This window comes from Tursiops truncatus, chromosome 11, assembly GCF_011762595.2.
Source record: "Tursiops truncatus isolate mTurTru1 chromosome 11, mTurTru1.mat.Y, whole genome shotgun sequence".
Classification (NCBI taxonomy): Eukaryota; Metazoa; Chordata; class Mammalia; order Artiodactyla; family Delphinidae; genus Tursiops; species Tursiops truncatus.
Genome location: NC_047044.1, coordinates 25,547,689 through 25,566,552, shown reverse-complemented (window position 1 = coordinate 25,566,552; position 18,864 = coordinate 25,547,689). Strand labels below are relative to the sequence as shown.

General features: G+C 36.1%; 1 protein-coding gene across 4 annotated transcripts in view; it reads right to left on the bottom strand.

Moving 5' to 3' along the window:
• The window catches only part of NR2C1 (nuclear receptor subfamily 2 group C member 1), a 76,017-nt gene that overhangs the window by 25,312 nt on the left and 31,841 nt on the right, over positions 1–18,864 (bottom strand). For 2 of the 4 annotated variants that reach the window (XM_073788340.1, XM_073788342.1), the window contains exons 11-14: positions 17,586–17,725; positions 15,859–15,996; positions 13,310–13,415; positions 8,569–11,147 (exon numbers count right to left, since the gene is read on the bottom strand). In XM_073788340.1, coding sequence (XP_073644441.1) covers positions 10,973–11,147; positions 13,310–13,415; positions 15,859–15,996; positions 17,586–17,725 — 559 coding nt within the window. In that variant the 3' untranslated portion in view covers positions 8,569–10,972. Of the gene's footprint in view, positions 1–3,334; positions 5,486–8,568; positions 11,148–13,309; positions 13,416–15,858; positions 15,997–17,585; positions 17,726–18,864 lie in introns of those variants that run through there. The other 2 variants (XM_019918531.3, XM_019918533.3) reach the window with 2 other exon arrangements.

The following is an 18,864-nucleotide window of genomic DNA, read 5'->3' as shown; positions in this document are numbered from 1 at the left end:
TCGTCTTGCAAAACTGAAACTCTGTGCCCATAGAACAGTACTCCCCTTCCCCTCTACCCCCAACCCCCAGCAACCACCATTCTACTTTCTAAGTGTTTGATACCTGCTATAAATGGAATCATGTAGGGCTTGTCTTTTTGCAACTGGCTTAAGTTTCATCCACGTTGTATCATGTGACAGGATTTCCTTTTTAGGCTGAATAATATTCCACTGTGTGTACATATCACATTTTCTTTATCCATTCATCTTTTGATGGGTGTTTTTAGTTGCTTCTACCTCTTGGCTATTGCAAATAATGCTGCAATGAACATGGGAGTGCAAATATCTCTTCTAGATCCTGTTTTCAATTCCCTGGGATATATACCCAGAAATGTGTGTGTGTGTGTGTGTGTGTGTGTGTGTGTGTGTGTGTACACATATATACACACATATCACATATGCTGGATCATGTAGTAATTCTTTTTTTTTTGAAGAAGCAGCTCCACAGTTTTCCATAATGGCTGCACCATGTTACATTTCTATCAACAATGCAGAAGAGTTCCAATTTTTCCACATCTTCACCAACACTTGTTATTTTCTGTTTTTTTATTGATAGTGGCCATCCTAATGGGTATAAGGTGATATCTTACTGTGGCTTTGATTTGCATTTCCCTGATGATGAATGATGTTGAGTACCTTCTTATATGCTTGAGGCCATTTGTATTTCTTCTTTGGAGCAATGTTTATTCAAATTCTTTGCTTCTGAAAAAAATTTTTGTTGTTGTTCTTGGTGGTGGTGGTGACTTGTAGGATTTCTTATACATTATGGATATTAACCCCTTATCAGATACATGGTTTGCAAATATTTTCTCTCATTCTGTAGGTTGCCTTCTCACTGTTGTACTTTGCTGTGCAGAAGTTTCTAAGTTTGATATAGTCCCGTATTTGTCTATTTTTGCTTTTGTTGCCTCTGCTTTTGGTGTCATACCCATGAAATTATTGCCAAATCCAATGTCATGAAGCTTTTCCCATAAGTTTTCTTCTAGGAGTTTTATAGTTTTCTGTCTTATGTATAGTCTTTCATTGATTTTGAGTGATTTTTTTTTTTTTTTTTTTTTTTTGGTACGCAGGCCTCTCACTGTTGTGGCCTCTCCCGTTGCGGAGCACAGGCTCCGGACGCGCAGGCTCAGAGGCCACGGCTCATGGGCCCAGCCGCTCCGCGGCATGTGGGATCTTCCCGGACTGGGCACAAACCCGTGTCCCCTGCATTGTCAGGCGGACTCTCAACCACTGCGCCACCAGGGAAGCCCCCAGAGTGATTTTTATATTTGGTGTAAGGTAAGGGTTCAACTTCATTCCTTTGCTTGTAGATATCCAGTTTTTCCAACACCATTTGCTGAAGAACTATCCTTTACCTACAGGGTATCCTTGGCATCCTTGTTTAAGATCGTTTGACCATATACTTGAGAGTTTATTTTGGAGTTCTCTATTCTGTTGCATTGATCACCATACTGTTTTGATTACTGTAGACTGTAATAAAATTTGAAATCAGGAGATGTGAGGCCTCTAGCTTTCTTTGAAGCCATCTGGGCTTTTCTTTATTGGGAGATTTTTATTACTTATCAAATGTCCTTGATAGTTACAGGTCCATTCATATTTTTTATTTCTTCAAGATTCAGCTTTGGTAGGCTGTGTTTCTAGGAATTTATCCATCTAGTTTGTTGGCATGTAATTGTTCGCATTATAATGACTCTTAAAATCCTTTATATTTCTGTGGCATCAGTTGTAATGTCTCCCTTTCATTGCTGATTTTTGTTGTCTTTTATTTTTTTCTTAGTCTAGCTAAGGGTTTGCTATACTTGTTGATCTTTTAAAAAAAACAACTCTTGGGACTTCCCTGGTGGTCCAGTGGGTAAGACTCCATGCTCCCAATGCAGGGGCTTTGGTCAGGGAACTAGATCCTACGTGCACGCTGCAATTAAGAAGTCCACATGCCACAACTAAGAGTCCACATGCCACAACTAAGAAGACCGCATACCACAACAAAGATCCCATGTGCTGCAACTAAGATCCAGTACAGCCAAAATAAATAAATATTTTTAAAATGTTTAAAAAAACCCTCTTAGTTTCACTGATTTTTTTCCTATTCTTTATTTCATTTATTTCTGCTCTAATCTACTACTTCCTTCCCTCTGCTAACTTTGGGTTTGGTTTGTTCTTCTTTTTCTATTTTCTTGAGGTGTAAATACTGATAGGGAAGGACTTACTATTGCCATTTTGTTAATTGTTTTCTGCGTGTCTTGTTATTTTGTTCCTTTTTTCCTCTCTTGCTGCCTTATTTTGTGTTTTATTTTTTGTAGTGACTTACTTTGATTACTTTCTCATTTTTTTGTGTGTATCTTCTATAGGTATTTTCTTTGTGTTCACCATGTCCTTAGCACTTTTAAAGTATCATTATGAACTCATGGATTTAAATATGTTATGTTGCAATCTATTACAGCTACTACTCTAATTAATTACCAAGTTATCTTATCTCTGGCAATTAGAAACCTCTTCAGATTGATGCTTGAGTCCTTGAGACACAACCCAGTGATTTTTGTTAGCTTTCTTCCTTCTGGTGTGAGATGTCTCTATACTTACCTTGAAAGTATGTTTCCTGCCCTAGATCTACAATCAGCTATTTCTCTAGGGAGACCTTCCCTAGGGTTTTTTACTTGTTCAAACCTTAGCTCTATCACTTCCTAGCTAGCTATATTGGGCACGTTGCTTAGCATCTATAAACCTCAGTTTACTCATTTGTAACACAGGGCTAATAATATTACCTACCTCAAGGGACTTTGTGAGGATTAAAAAAGAGAAGGCACAGAAAATACTTAACCCAGTGCTAGTTCTCAATAAATGTTAGTTTGATAAATTACTTCTTAATAACAGAAGAGGCATATGCCTTCTTGAATAAAGTTTTCACAGATTATTTTGATTTCCTATCCTGTGCTTCTAGGTGAATGAATCTTACTACATCTTTGATCCTACATACTTTTCTTTCTTAGAATGCCATCATTTGTTTGCTTGTTTTTGTTTTGTTTGTATTTGTTTTGGTGGAGTACATTATTGAGGCATTCTTTTTCCCAAAAATGCATTTTGGAAATAAAATTTACCTCTTTATTACCTAGACATAGAGTTCTAAGTTCAAAATGATTTCTCCATATAACTTAGGAAGCATTGGTACATTGACCTCTAATATCTAATATAGTTGATAAGAATCTTGCTGCCAATCTGATACTTATTCCATTGCAGGAAATGTGTTTTTCAGATACTTCTTTCTCTTTAAAGTTCTGAAATTTCATGAGGATTTATCTTGGGCTTTTTTTTTTTTTTTTTTTTTGCGGTACGCGGGCCTCTCACTGCTGTGGCCTCTCCCATTGCGGAGCACAGGCTCCGGACGCGCAGGCTCAGTGGCCATGGCTCACGGGCCCAGCCGTTCCGCGGCATGTGGGATCTTCCCGGACAGGGGCACGAACCTGCGTCCCCTGCATCGGCAGGTGGACTCTCAACCACTATGCCACCAGGGAAGCCCTATCTTGGGCTTTTTTTGGTTGATCCTTGTTGGAATTCAACACTGTCTTTATGGAGATGGGTCATTCTTAGTTATAGAAATTGTTCTTTCAATAATTTTCCCACTCCATCTTCTGTTTCTTCTTTTCAGAATCTGGATATAAGGTAAACACTGGCCCTTCTGGATTGATCTGTCATATCTCTTAACTTTACTTGCATATTTTCCATTTCCACCTTTGTGGATTACATTCTGAGCCACTTTTTCACCTTTATGTACCAGTTCACTAATTTGTTTCTTATTTAGGTACAGTATATTCAGTCTTGATACACAATTTTTTCCCCAGTTCAATGCTGATAGTTTTGATTTCAAGGACTCTTTCTTGATGTCTGATTGCTCCTTTTTCATAACATCCTGTTCTGATTTTTGTCATTGACTTAATATTATTACAAAGCCAAAAAAAAAAAAAAAGCCAAAGAGATATGCAGAATCCATTCAGATAATATTGCCTTGCTCATGTGAACAAAAATATTGCCAGAAATCTTTATTCTATCTTCCGCAATCTAATCTGCTGTTTAGCTCATCCATTTATTTTTCTTCTTTTAAATTTAGTCCATTGAACAGATGTACTTGGTTGAAAGAATCATAAAGGTCTGCCTCTGGACCCAATTTCCAACCCCCTAAAACAGTTGGGAATTGTTTCAACTCTTTAGCTGCTTATCTTTTTTTGTTTTGTTTTGTTTATCTTATATTCACTACCATATCTAAAAATTACATGCTTATATTATTTCTAGATTTTTCTGATTTTAGGCATTATCTGACTTCCCAACATAGAAGACAAGGATTTAGCTGTTTTGCAACACACACACACACTCTGTCCCATTCTCCAATATAGTTTACTGAATTTTTTGGTACGTATCCATGTAAGGGCCAGTTTATGCTTACAACTTCTCAAGAACTTACTTCTCTCCCCTGGATACAGGGAATTTTGGAGATCTGAAGGTCTAAAATTACCTAATTTTTTTAAACAAGGCTTATTTATTTTTTATCAAATATTGTGAATAATACATACTAAAGTCTAAGTCTAGGGCTTCCCTGGCGGCACAGTGGTTAAGAATCCGCCAGCCAATGCAGTGGACACAGGGTCGAGCCCTGGTGCAGGAAAATCCCACATGCCATGGAGCAACCAAGCCCGTGCACCACAACTACTGGGCCTGCACTCTAGATCCCGTGAGCCATAACTAAGGAGCCTGCAAGCCACAACTACTGAACCCACGTGCCTAGAGCCCGTGCTCCACAACAAGAGAAGCCACCACAATGAGAAGCCCGCATACCGCAATGAGTAACCCCTGCTCACTGCAACCAGAGAAAGCCCGTGCACAGCAATGAAGACCCAACGCAGCCAAAAATAAATAAATAAAATACATTTATTTAAAAAAAGTAATAAATAAAGTCTAAGTCTATTTAATCTTAAGAATGTACAACCAAGCTTAAGAAATATAATACTATCTGTAACAGATTTTCTTAAAAAATGGCTGCAAAAAAATTCTGGTTCCCTATACTCTTCCAGAATTTTGCCATTCCCCATCAAGAGGAACAGTTTATTTCCCCCTGAATTTGGGAGGCCTTTGTGTCTGCCTCAATGAATAAAATTATATGGAAGCAATGCTGCTTGGTTTCTGAGTGCTGTGGTCTGGATGTGTCTCCCCGAAGTTCATGCTGAAATCCTAACCCCCAAAGGTGATGGTATTAGTAGGTGGGGCCTTTGAGAGATACTTAAGTCATAAGGGCTGACCCTCATGAATGGTAGTAGTGCCTTTTAAAAGAGGCTCCTTAGCCCTTTCCACCATGGGAGGACACTGCAGGAAGTCAGCAGTCTGCAACATGCAAGCTGGCCTTTACAAGAACCTCGCTGACCATGTTGGCTCCTTGATCTTGAACTTGCAGCCTCCAGAACTGTGAGGAAACAAATGTCTGTTGTTTATGAGCCACCCAGTTTATGGTATTTTATTATGAATATGACAAAATCATATGGCTACAAAATGACACAGCTAGAATTTAAACTCAGCTCTACCTCTCTGGCTTCCACTGGCTCTCTATATCAACACTTGCCCCAAAAGCCATGTGGAAATTACCCTTCATTTCTCACAAAATGGAGCCCATGTCTGTAGCTGAGTAGTTTTTTCAGCTTTCTTCCTGCCCACAGAAGTTTGAAGGTCCAAAAGCCTTTATACTTTGCACTGTTCTGTATCTTTTAGCCCAAGATGACACAATTGTTTTAACTTCTTGCAGTTTCTTATGTATCAATTTATAAAGCAACCTCATTAGACAAAAGGCATACAAACCAGCAAATCTTGTCAAGATAAGCCTTTGTCTATACTGGGCTTCTAGTGAGGCTGCCGAGATACATCCTTTTCTAAAAATGGCTACAACACTTCTGGTTCCACACACTCTTCTAGGAGTTTGCCACTTCTGCACAGAGCTTTGTGACATCTTTGATGCACAAATCAGAGCCAATATGAAAGCCTTCTAGTTTTAGCCTCACCTGAAGTCCCAGCAGATAGCCACTACGTGTCTTCCAGACACATGTGTGAGTGATTCCAAAGATTCCAACCCCTGCCCACTGAGCTGACCCAGCTGTGGCTGCATGGATCAGATAAGCTGTCCCTGCCAAGCTCTGACCTCGCAGATTAGAGCACAATACATTTTGTTGTTTTAAACCACCACTTTTTGGGGTGGTTTGTTACAAAGCAATAGAGAACTGGAGCACCACGTACACTCTGGTAGCCCCTTGTCCTACCCTGTCTGCATCCTGCTCCTACTCCTCCAGAAGTAGTACAGGCTGTTTTCTTGTTCTTACAATGCGAACATGAACATTTTTGTATGCCTCATGATACACACATAAGAGTTTCTCTAGGGCAAATAACGATACATGCATGTTAAACTTTACTATATAATGTAAAGTGACTGGAGATGATTGTTATCAACTGACACTGCCACCATCAATGTACAAGGTTGCTCCATACACTCTACACTTCGTATTGCCAAACTGGGTGCAAATCAGGTTGCTTCTCAGATTTACCCACTGAAGCTAAGTCTGCTGAGTTGATCACAACTAATATTTTTTCCAGCTTTCAAAATTTTGTGGCTCTCATTTCTCTCACAGTATTTTTGTGTATATGAGATAATGCCTTAAAAAAATCCTTGGCTGTGCTTCAATGTAGTTTTAGGAAGGGGTTTGAATCATGTATGTGTTGAAGGCATAGTCTTTCACCATGGATTGATTTTTAAGATTTCACCAAGTTTTTTTAAATTTCTAAATGTTGCTTCTGCTTGCTTTAACGTCTGTTTGGTCATCTTTGTTGTTCCTGTTTCTTGCGTACTTTTTGATTCCATTTTTTTCTTCTTAAGACGTATCATGTGCAGTTATAATCATGTACAATTTCAATATCTAACATTATCATTCAGGGTCCATATATATTGCTTATGCTGGCTCACTCAAGTGGCTTGTTTCCTTGTGAGTGTGATAATTTTGTGAGCTCATATTTGGTTGAGCTTAATCTGTGACAGTTGAGGTTCTAAATTAGAGTTCAGCAAACTACACCCCAAGGGCCAGGTCCAGTTCACTACCTGATTTTGTAAATGTTTTATTGGACCACTGCCATGCTCACTCATGTATAGTCTATATAGCTGCTTTTGCACAACAGCAGGGTAGTTGCTTCAGACATGGTAAGGTCCTCAAAGTCAAAATAATGACATTCTGGCCCTTTACAGAAAAGTGTGCAAAACTCTGATCTAAATTATGAATGCTTTCTCCAGAGATTTTTATTTGCTTCTGCCAGGACCAGGGAGGGTTCGTGACCTGCAACAACCTTAGCTTCTTTGAGAACTCATGCCACTTCTTGTGAGCCCAGCAATAGATCAGAGGCCTTCAGAGTATCTATTCCACAATACTGCTAGAAGCAGCAATACATTATCTTCTTTGATTATACTGTTCTGATTTCAAGAATGGTATGGATCTTCTTTCATTTAACGGGTCAATCTTTCAACCTAAGAGGCACAAGTCCTGTGGAACTTTTCTTGTATTATTTAATAATTTCCTTACTTCAAGTCTTTTCTCTTAGATTCTTACTATTAAAATGTTAGCCATCCTGCTCTGATTCTCTAATTTTGTCTTTTCTCATTTTCTATTTCTTTGTTTTGGTTATACAGTCGACCCTTGAACAACACGGGTTTCAACTGTGTGGGTCCACTTATACGCAGATTTTTTCAATAAATACATACTATAGTACTACAGGATTTGCAGTTGGTTGTATGCCTAACACCTGTGTTGTTCAAAGGTCAACTGTACTTTCAGGGTGCGTTCCTCAACAATTTTATCTTCCAACCCTTCTAATGAACTGCTTTGGCTATCACTTTAAATTTCCAGAAAATTTGCTCCACATTTTCCTTTCCCTTTTCAAAGCATCCTGTTTTCATTTAATGAATACATCTACTTTCTTTCAAAATATTAATTATATTTGGGGGTACTTTACTGATCACTGCATTGTATCTGCCCCCACCCATCAGATTATATCTGATCTCTTATGTATTAGAAATTTTCCTCAAATATCTGATGATCCTGGTTCTATGTTCATATTTAATAGTAGGCACTAGAAAGCTGAATGGAAACCTCATGACATATATGACTTGGAAATACTGGGACTCACTGAAGAGTGATAAAATGGCAAGTAGTCTTCTTATCAAGGCACAACCAAAAGCGAGTGTCTGGAGATCTTTTCTCTAGGGTCGATTAGTTTCTCCAAAGAGAAAAATCCTGGCAGAGAAGCCTATACCCAGTAGGCAGCATTCTGGGAACATGCTTAGGGCACCCATATTCAATGCAGACTTCCACTTAATCCGTATTTTCAACACTATCTAATCCAAGCCTTCTGTTATCCCTGGTATCCTATAAATCCTATGATCTTCTGGTTTAGTTACTCAAGGTTATTAACCTCTGGCCTCCTGCTTGAAAAGGCTGAAGGATTAAAAGTGGTCACCTGGGGACTTCTCTGGCGGTCCAGTGGTTAAGATTCCGCATTTCCACTGTAGGGGACATGGATGTGATCCCTGGTAGGGAGAACTAAGACTCCGCATGCCGCGGCCAAAAAAAGAAAAAAAAAAAAAAAAGAAAGAAAGAAACTGGTCACCTGACTTAAGTAAGCATAGAGAAAGATAGTTCAATGATTCTGTCAACAGATTTGCAACCAATCCTTTTTTTATGCCCCAAGTACCATCTCTGAAAATGAGCACTTGGATCCTCCGGGTACAGAACGTTGTTTCTGGACATTGGTATACTGGCTTCTTCTCAATGTACCACCTTTTGCAGGCATTCAGTTTCCTTGGTTCTGGCTCTGTTAAGTCAGTCTTTCTTTACCTGCATTTTGTTTTCCAAAAATTTATTCAACTCTCTTATCCTTTGATTTCTTCTCTCCTGTTTCATTTGTCATTGTGTGGTTACACTTTACTGAGATTTCAGGAGAGAAAGATTTTTAAGGAATAGTCAAACTGCAATATTTGCAAGTCTTCAAACTGAATTGTAAATCATCCTAAAATACTGGGATATGAAAATGTTTTCCATACTCCTCCCTTCCTGAAAGTACTGTAATAAATCTTACCAGAGATTTCTTAACAATGGAACAAACAAACAAAAGGATGACCAGACACTGAAGAAACAGGACTCTGAAATCAAATATATTGGCAGAAAACAGAAATTTGTAATGCAGGTCACATTTTAATATAGTTTTAAAAAACACTTCCAAATATAACTATAATCAGGAAAAATACCTGAAACATGTATCTTAACCATTAGTACATTATTTAAAAGAATTTTTTCTTGAATCCCTGGCTTACTTCACTGGGTTTATAAAGATATAAACCTACTGATTATTCCATCTAAGTATTTTGTACTAAATGTAGTTTTCCCAGCTGATAATTATAAATAAACCTGTTGACAAAATTCATGTTTTAAATAGGGAAAAATGTTTCCCTTAATAAGTTGATAAAGACTGTAAATTGATACTTTAAAACTTCTTATTTACTATAAAGTAACTATTAGTAAAATCCATATCCTTCTCCCAAATTCTGCTTCTCTTCTATTGCAAAAATCTTTATAAAAAATGTACTCTGAGTGCAATAAAATCTCCATATTTAAAAAAAAGCCAACAAATAGACATACCAAAATAATTCATCATGAAATTATAGCAAAGAAATATTTAACAGTATTAGGTTTCGCTAAGGAAAACATTACTGTGGAAGACATCCAAGGAGCCTAAAATGCTTCTGCTGTGGTAGTAACAAGGCAGCACTTCAGGCTGATGCTCACACTATTGTTAAAACAGCCCTTCCCCATTTTACAGTGAAAAATCAGTGCATATTCCTTTATATGCTAAAAACCTGAAGTCTTAAAAAATTATCAATTGCTTTAAAATAATTGTCTAACTCATCTTGAAAACACAGATTGGCTACAATAAATCCATTATTTCACAAAGTAGGTATTTCTAATGACCTAAAAGAAATTGTCTAAAACCCACAGAAGGGTCAGGAAACTATAAATGCAGGTCAGAAAAGAGGGAGAGATGATAGACGCTTTCTGTGGAATGGAAGAGCAACAATTTTAATATCTATTTTGAAATATTGAAACATTTGGGGCTCAATCAGTCTCTGCTACTTTTATAACACAGTAAACCAAAAATATTAAAACATGAACCCTCTTATTCTCAAAAACAATTTTCTGCTACATACATAAATAAAAAGTGCTTATAACTAATAATATACAACACTAAAAGGATCACAAATGGCCTATGTCTCATTGCCAGCAATGAGAGTGATATATGCTAATGCTGCCATGATATGTACAAAAGACAAAAAAATACCTATATTCACTTATTATTTCCTATAGTTCTAATGTTATCATAATACCACCGAGCATAAAATAATCTTCTTTTGACAGGTAATTAAAACAAACAGATTATAATATAGAAGAGTAAAATGCAAGAAAATCCTCCTTAGGGGTTTCTGACCATTAAGTGTTTGTAGTAGTTCATAATGAAGTTAAACATGAATAGAACACAATTCTGGGAAAAAAAGAGAGACTTATTTATTTGTTTTATAAAATAAAAGGAGATATCTTAGTCAAGAGGTGACGGCTCTAGGTGTCATCTCAGCCAAGAATAAATTCATAGTATTTTTTACTCACTCAAATAAGACAGGAAGGGAAATTCTAATTCCTGCTACCTGCCTAGTCACTTCAAAAATTCTTCTTAAGGAAGATAAAAATATCTTGGTTTTTGGTTACTCTTTAAAGTAAAAACTTCCAGATGCCCTGGAAGCAATGAGTTCAATTTGGTGTCTTCTTGTGTTCCAGTAAGAAAGAACAATCAGTTTAAACTGAGATCTCAGCTTTCAAATGCTGTGACCAATTATTTGTGAGTTATAATCTGCAGGTTCCATTTTTAAAATATGTGGGATGACACTGTCAATTCGCACATTGCCAATGAGACCTTTGAAAAACAATTCTTCGGTGATAGTAGCGTTCATCAACCTCAAAGCTGGCAATCTGAGTAGTAGTCTGGACAACCTCAAAAGACAAAAGGAAGGGGGAACAAGGCTGTAAATCAAAGAGTGATTTAGTAGAAAGATATAAGTAATTTCTGCATGAATACTGTCTGTGGCCTGATTTAATAAAGATCTAGTTTTCAGAACTTAAAATAAAACCTTTAGGGCTTCCCTGGTGGCACAGTGATTGAGAGTCCGCCTGCCGATGCAGGGGACACGGGTTCGTGCCCCGGTCCGGGAAGATCCCACATGCCGCAGAGCGGCTAGGCCCATGAGCCATGGCCGCTGAGCCTGCGCGTCTGGAGCCTGTGCGTCTGGAGCCTGTGCTCCGCAGCAGGAGAGGCCACAACAGTGAGAGGCCCGCGTACCGCAAAAATAAATAAATAAATAAATAAAACCTTTAGTATTCTCAAGCCTTAGAGTGTATGACAATCACCTGGATATATATGCAGTCTGTCAGACTTCATTGGAAAGCCTTGCTCTTAACTGCTATGCTGTGCTACCTCCAGTTGGTTTTACGGACCATGGAACTAAGTTATTAAACTGTGGATCAAGTTATAAATTTAACAGCTTAGGAACTCATTCGAGGTTATAAGAACAGCAATGTTTTATGTTATCAGGATACATGAGGCTCAATGATTACAGTTTTCTTGGTTTTGCTTTTCAAAAAAGTACTGGGAATAGTAAAATAGGCAATAGTTGTTATTACTGGGAAGAGCATAAATTATGGAATCAAAACCATTAGATCCAAATCCTGATTCAATTACCCCTTAGCTATGTGAATGCATGTAAGCCATCACTCCCTGTCTCTTTCACAGTGTTGTGACAATCAACAAAATGATCCTTGTCAGTTTCTGTGCTAGTGAGGTTCTTAAAGGCAGGACAATGTCTTGTGTGAAAGTACATTATAAGCTGAAAACTGCTATCTAAAGATAATGTATTATTTTAAAATAACTAGGAATGTAAGAAACTAAGAAAGAGTTCCAGAGGTCCAAGAACCTGGAATCTAATCGAACAGAGATCAGCAAGCAGCTGTTATGTCAAAAAGGAGGAACATTTTAAATACTGTATTTATTTGTATAATGATGTATAAGACAACTTTTGAAACTTTAAAAAATTGAAAAAAAAGTCATAACAAAACCAACACCAAAAGAACCACCTTTCTGAAAAGTTGGTGGCACATTTATCCTTCCTCTTTTCTAAGGCCTTCGACTCTTAACACTTGAGAACAAGTGAAACCAGCAGCCTCAGAATTAAGTAACCTTTCTGTAGCCATGCACTCCACTGCTCAAACTACTCATTTCCTGTCTGTTCCCACCAGCTGAGCTATATACACAGAATTGGTAGGAGGCGGCATAGGAAAACTGGTTAGATAAACTACAGCTGATTTTCATGATGGATCTGACTTATAAACATGTTATTTAACATATGTAAAATATTATTATATGTAAAATATAATAAGTTATGAAGTTTGAAGTATGTTAAATTAATAATACTAGTAAACACATTTATATAGCCCTTACTTTGTAAAAGGCACTACTCTAAGCTCTTTGACTATATATTAACTGACTTAATCCTTATACTAATTATAAAAGGTGGGTACCATTATCTGCATTTTACAGGTAAAGAAACTGAAACAGAAGTTAAATAACTTGCCCAAAGCCATACTGCTAGTAAGTGACAGGGTTGGGCATCAAACCCACGTACTCTGGCTCTGATGCCAAATGCTTAGTTACTCAAAAATTGAGTTTATTTAAAAAGTGATTTTTTTTCTGAAAGAACAATGGTAAATACCTTGTTAGAAATATCATAAGCCAAATTCCAAAATTAATTATCAAATAGTCTAATGGTGTTTTATTATTCATCATTTTTTATCCCTTTTACTAATAAAATCCATTATTTCAACTGAAGAAAGAGTTTGGGTGTGAGAGTCAGACTACCTGGCTCTGCTGTTTATTGTGTGACTTTGAGCGAGTTACTTAACCTCTCTGTGCTAAAGTCTCCTTACATAAAATATTACATGTAAAGTACTTGCAACACTACACTACCACTTTTAATAGCATTAACTATTTCAAAGGTCAAAGTTGACTAAATTTAATTACACTTGGAATGGAAAATAATGAAATAAGATTCACAAAAAATTTTAAGATGAATTTAATTAAACAGTATTTAACTTCTAGATACCTGTAGGTGTCATCTGGATATGTTTTGGTTATATAATCTTGGAATTCCACATAAGCCTTTTCCTGAAATTTCTCAATCTGTTGCATGTTTTCTAGGCCTGGATGATCTGAAACATTAAGGAATATATTGTTACTTTAGTTCTGAATACTCATTTAATAAGGCACCAAGTGGAGATGGAAGGGGGTGGGAAAAATAATTCAGTCAAAAAAAAAGCCCCATCATATGTGTGGCTCTTTCATTTCACAAATAATATATTTAATAACCCAACCACTAAACACCAGGCATTGTACTTTAAACCCTTAAAACTATTTTATCTCATACATGTATCCTAACATCTAATAAAAACTGAAACCACTGGGTTCAAATAAAATAAATAGGTTTTTCTATTCCAAAAGTGGTGGAAGGGATTTTGATCAGTTTGCTTTCAACAGAAACAAAAAAATGACTTAGCTTAGTTAAAAGTATTTTTTTTTAACATCTTTACTGGAGTATAATTGCTTTACAATGGTGTGTCAGTTTCTGCTTTATATAACAAAGTAAATCAGCTATACATATACATATATCCCCATATCCCCTCCCTCCTGCGTCTCCCTCTCACCCTCCCTATCCCACCCCTCTAGGTGGTCACAAAGCACCGAGCTGATCTCCCTGTGCTATGTGGCTGCTTCCCACTAGCCATCTATTTTACATTTGGTAGTGTATATAAGTCCATGCCACTCTCTCACTTCGTCCCAGCTTACCCTGTGCCCTCCCCATGTCCTCAAGTCCATTCTCTATGTCTGCGTCTTTATTCCTGTCCTGCCCGTAGGTTCTTCAGAACCATTTTTTTTTTAGATTCTATATATATGTGTTAGCATACAGTATTGAAAGTATTTTTAACCAATGAAATATCTGCAGATTATATTCTTTAAAATTTTTAAAATTAAAATAATATATATTTTAACTGAAGTATAATTGACATACATTATATCTGTTTAAGGTATACAAGATAATGATTTGACATTTGTATACACTGCAAAATGATCACCACAATAAGTCTAGTTACCATCTGTTACATTCAAAGTTGCAAAACATTTTTTTCTTATGACGAGAACTTTTAAGATTTACTTTCTAGCAACTTTCAAGTTTATAATATAGTGACTATTGTCACCTAGCTGTAAATTACATCACTGTGACTTATTTATTTTATAACTGGAAGTTTGTACCTCTTGATCCTCCTTCACCCATTTCACCCACCCCTCATGAAGATTATATTCTATATTTTTTTAGTAAGAAAACCTTCTTTTCACCATGGTTAGGTTAAAAAAATACTTATAAAATTATGAAACTCTGAACATCATCTCTATCAAAAGAATATACCAACATGAAATAATCTATATAAATATTTCACTAAAATGGAAATGTTAAAAGAATTTCATAAAACTTATGCCTAAAATATGGAAAGTGCTGCCCTGACTGAAGAGAATAAAAAAAGTAGCAAATAGAAATAGAATACTTAGTAAAACAAAATTACATTATAATTCTATTGTTGAATCTATGTTCTTTCAATTTTAAGGAAAATGAAAGTGGCAAATTGGTTGTGATAAAAATGGTGATACATGTTATTAACTTACCTGAACATTAAGAGAAATAGTACAAAAAAGCTTTAATTATCTTACTGATATCATTGAAGGTAAGAAGCAGGTTTCCTCAGATAATTTTATCATACACAGTAACAGAAATACATATCAAAATGAAAAACTACAGAGCCTAAGAGAACAGCCAATTTTTCGTATTCTAAAATTGATTGTTAGCTTTACTGTCATTTTACTATACATGAAAACTAGAAACTGGCAGAAAGATAAGAGATCCATTTTTCTATTTGCTGGAAACTCTAATAAGATGTTTGGAAATTTAACCCATTAACAAAGCAATCCTCACCTCTCTTTTTGCCTTTTAATGATGCCTAGCAAAATATATCTAAACATTCAAGTGTTGAACAAGACTGAAAGTCTATGATGTCATTTCACTGATTTCTTCAATTTTCCTTTTCATACCCAGATGTCTAACATCCATAAATTTCACCAATTTAAAGTATACAATTCAATAGTTCTTTTAATATATTCACAGAGCTGTGCAACCATCACCGCAATCTAATTTTAGAACATTTTTGTTCACCCTAAAAGAAACTGTACCCATTAGCAGTCACTCTCCACTCTCCCCTCTCCTTAGTCCCTGGTAGCCACTAATCTCTCTACAGATTTGCCTATTCTAGACACTTCAGATAAACGGAATCATATAATATGTGGTCTTTTGTGACGGGTTTCTTTCACTTGCATACTGTTTTCAAGGTTCATCCATGGTGGCATGTATCAGAATTTCATTACTTTTTATGGCTGAATGATATTCCATTTTATCTATATATTATATTTTGTTTATTCATTCGTTTGATGGACACTTGGGTTGTTTCCACTTTGCATCAATGTACAGTCCCAAGCAATGTATGAGGGTTCTAATTTCTCCACATCCTCAAACACTGTATTTTAAAGAAGAAGTAAATGTTTACATACCTGGACTGAAGAGTACTATTGCCTTCAGGTAGGCATATTCATATCCATCAATGCAGAGTTTTACCATGCTGTTACAAAACTCCTGTAGTTTGAAGATGTGTTCCATCAATAATTTTCTTCTTTCTGTTGACATTTTATCTTTAATTAAAAACAAAGAAACAAACAAAAGCTTCCAATTTTCAGCAAAAATGCATGACTATTTTTATCCAATATATTTCTTTCTAATTTCCAGCTCTGTATATAACCAATTTTTAAAATGTTTAAAATTCAGTATCTCTGCAAGTTTAAAATGAAACTAATTAATGATCTTCAGACGTTGTTCAAAAAAAACAAAACAGGCTGTTAATATAAAATACCCTAAATGTAATGTTTCCTTTCAAGATATACCTTTGAAAAGATAAGCTATAAAGACTAAAAAACTGGCCAACCAACCAAAGTACAGAAGACTCAAATTTTGGTAACAGGATTTTATTTAAGCTTATATATTGGTTGAAATAAATAAGCAAAACCATCTAGATTTTTAAGTTACCCATACTACTACAACAAAAACAAATAGCAAAAAATACTGCCAAGATCAAAGAAAATCTGAGTAAAATAAAATTTTATAACTTTTAAAATTTATTGTGTTTATATAGTACTGCCTTCTGGTAGATCTACTGTTGATGAGATTTTAAGGTTATTTCTCTGCCCTTAAATAAGAGAAGGAAGCAGATATTTTAAAAATAATGTAAAACAATGGGAAATGGAATATGCAAAGGAAGTAAATGTAATTCTCAACTTATAAATTATTCCTGAACTCAAAAAAGTAGTTCTTCCCACTTGAGGATGGGGCACCTTCTTGGTTAGTCACAAGCCATTCTGAAGCTAAACATTTATAAATCAGTGCCTGCCTGCCTGTCTCTGCAAATGAATGGGAGTTGTAATCACCTTGGCATCAAGAAAAGGAAAAAGACTTAGGATTGTTCTGTGACTCTTTAGTACCGTTTAAGTAAGAGAATACATCCTGATGAATTGATTAAAAAAAAAAGTTTAGCCTATCTTGGGATTCAAAGGGCTACAATGAAGAAAGGCAGTTTAAAAACTGGTGGGGGGACTTCCCTGGTGGTGCAGTGGTTAAGAATCCGCCAGCCAATGCAGGGGACACCGGTTTGATCCCTGGTCTGGGAAGATCCCACATGCCGCGGAGCAACTAAGCCCGTGCACCACAACTACTGAGCCTGTGCTCTAGAGCCCACAAGCCACAACTACTGAGCCTGCCTGCCTAGAGCCCGTGCTCCGCAACAAGAGAAGCCACCGCAATGAGAAGAGTGTGCACCGCAACAAAGAGTAGCCCCTGCTCGCCGCAACTAGAGAAAGCCCACGCACAGCAACGAAGACCCAACACAGCACCCCCACCAAAAAAAAAAAAACTGGTGGGAAGTACACATTTATAAATATTTGATCATCTCTATATAAACTTACCCTGGATTCTTTGGAATGTATATCCAAGTACAAAAAATTCACGAGGCCTGATCAGAAATAGCACTTAAATACGCTTGTTTCAGTTTTGTTGAGCTCTCATTTAAAACTATTTTGGGGTGATTAATGAATGAGTTTATCAAAATGTAAAAATTATCTAAAGTAAAAAGAATGTTGGTATCTTTTAATACCTAATTTTAAACATAATACTATAAAACTGATGCCCCCCCTTATATCCTAGCAAAGGAAATAAGTAAGGTGCTTTTTACCTTGTTGAAGGCTACTGTGAAGACAATTGACAAATGTCGCTAATATAGTTGCTACATTCATCACTTGCCAGCACTGGGCAAGACCAAGAGTAAAAAGTTCATTCCAGTAGGCTTTCACCAATAATATACTGTTTTCTTGCCTATAAAAACAAAATAAACAAATATCAAATATTAAAATACATTTTATAAAACTTTACAACTGACTCATATATTTAAAAATACAATGTTACTGAACTAAAATTATTCTAAATGGCCAACCGGGAATGGACTTGATCAATTCTTTATTTTGTGTACCTGACTTTAGTTGATAAGGTTTAGAAATTTAATTTGCTAGTTCATTAATCAATCAGCCAGTTTATAAGAACAGTTGCAAGTAGTATTTCAAACTAAATATTGGGGCTTTAAGCCCACATTTCATGGAAACAGATGGAGTAAAGGTGTTTAAAAAAAAATTAAAAGCAAAAGCATACATTTAAAAACCTTCTTAAAAAGGGCAGTTAGAATTATCTGATGATAGATAACCAACCAATTTCCTGGGAGAATTGGTTTATTCTATGTTTCAGACGAGATATAAGTATCCCATAAATGAGACACCAAAGATTTTGCTAGGAGTAGCAAAGATAAGAAAGGTCAGAAGGCTTTTCCTGAGTTTCTGAATAAAAAAATCTCAGCAGCTTGAGCAAGTAAAACAAGTACTGGAATAGGAGTCAAGTCACCATGGTTATAAACCCTAGATCCACTGACTGAAATTAGGCAAATAAGAGTCCTGGGTCTCAGCTGCTTAACTATATAAAATACAGAGACACTATATGCCCTATATCTTGCTCAAAGAGTTGTTATGAGACACAAATATAAGAATTATGTGAATAGGCCATAACAATAAAGTATATGCCAGGTACTGTTCTAGGCACTGGAGAAAAAGCAATAAACAAGATGAATAAAGTCTGCCTTCATGAAACAGAAGGGAAACATAATAAAAAAAATCACTTCAAATATTTTATATAAATATTATACACACACATATATATGCGGTTATACAAACATTAGTTTTGGTAATGAAAATTCTACATTGCTATAAAGTAGGATGATGCATTGGAAAATGGGGTGGGAGTAGAGAGAAGGCCTTTCTGAGGGGCTGACATCTAAGTAGAGAAAGATGGGAAAGAACTTAAACACAAACAAAAAAACCCAGGAAGAGGGAAGAACAATAGTAAACTTGTTGAGGTGATAACCAGCATGTAGTAGGTGTTCAATAAAAACTGATGACTGAATTACTAAA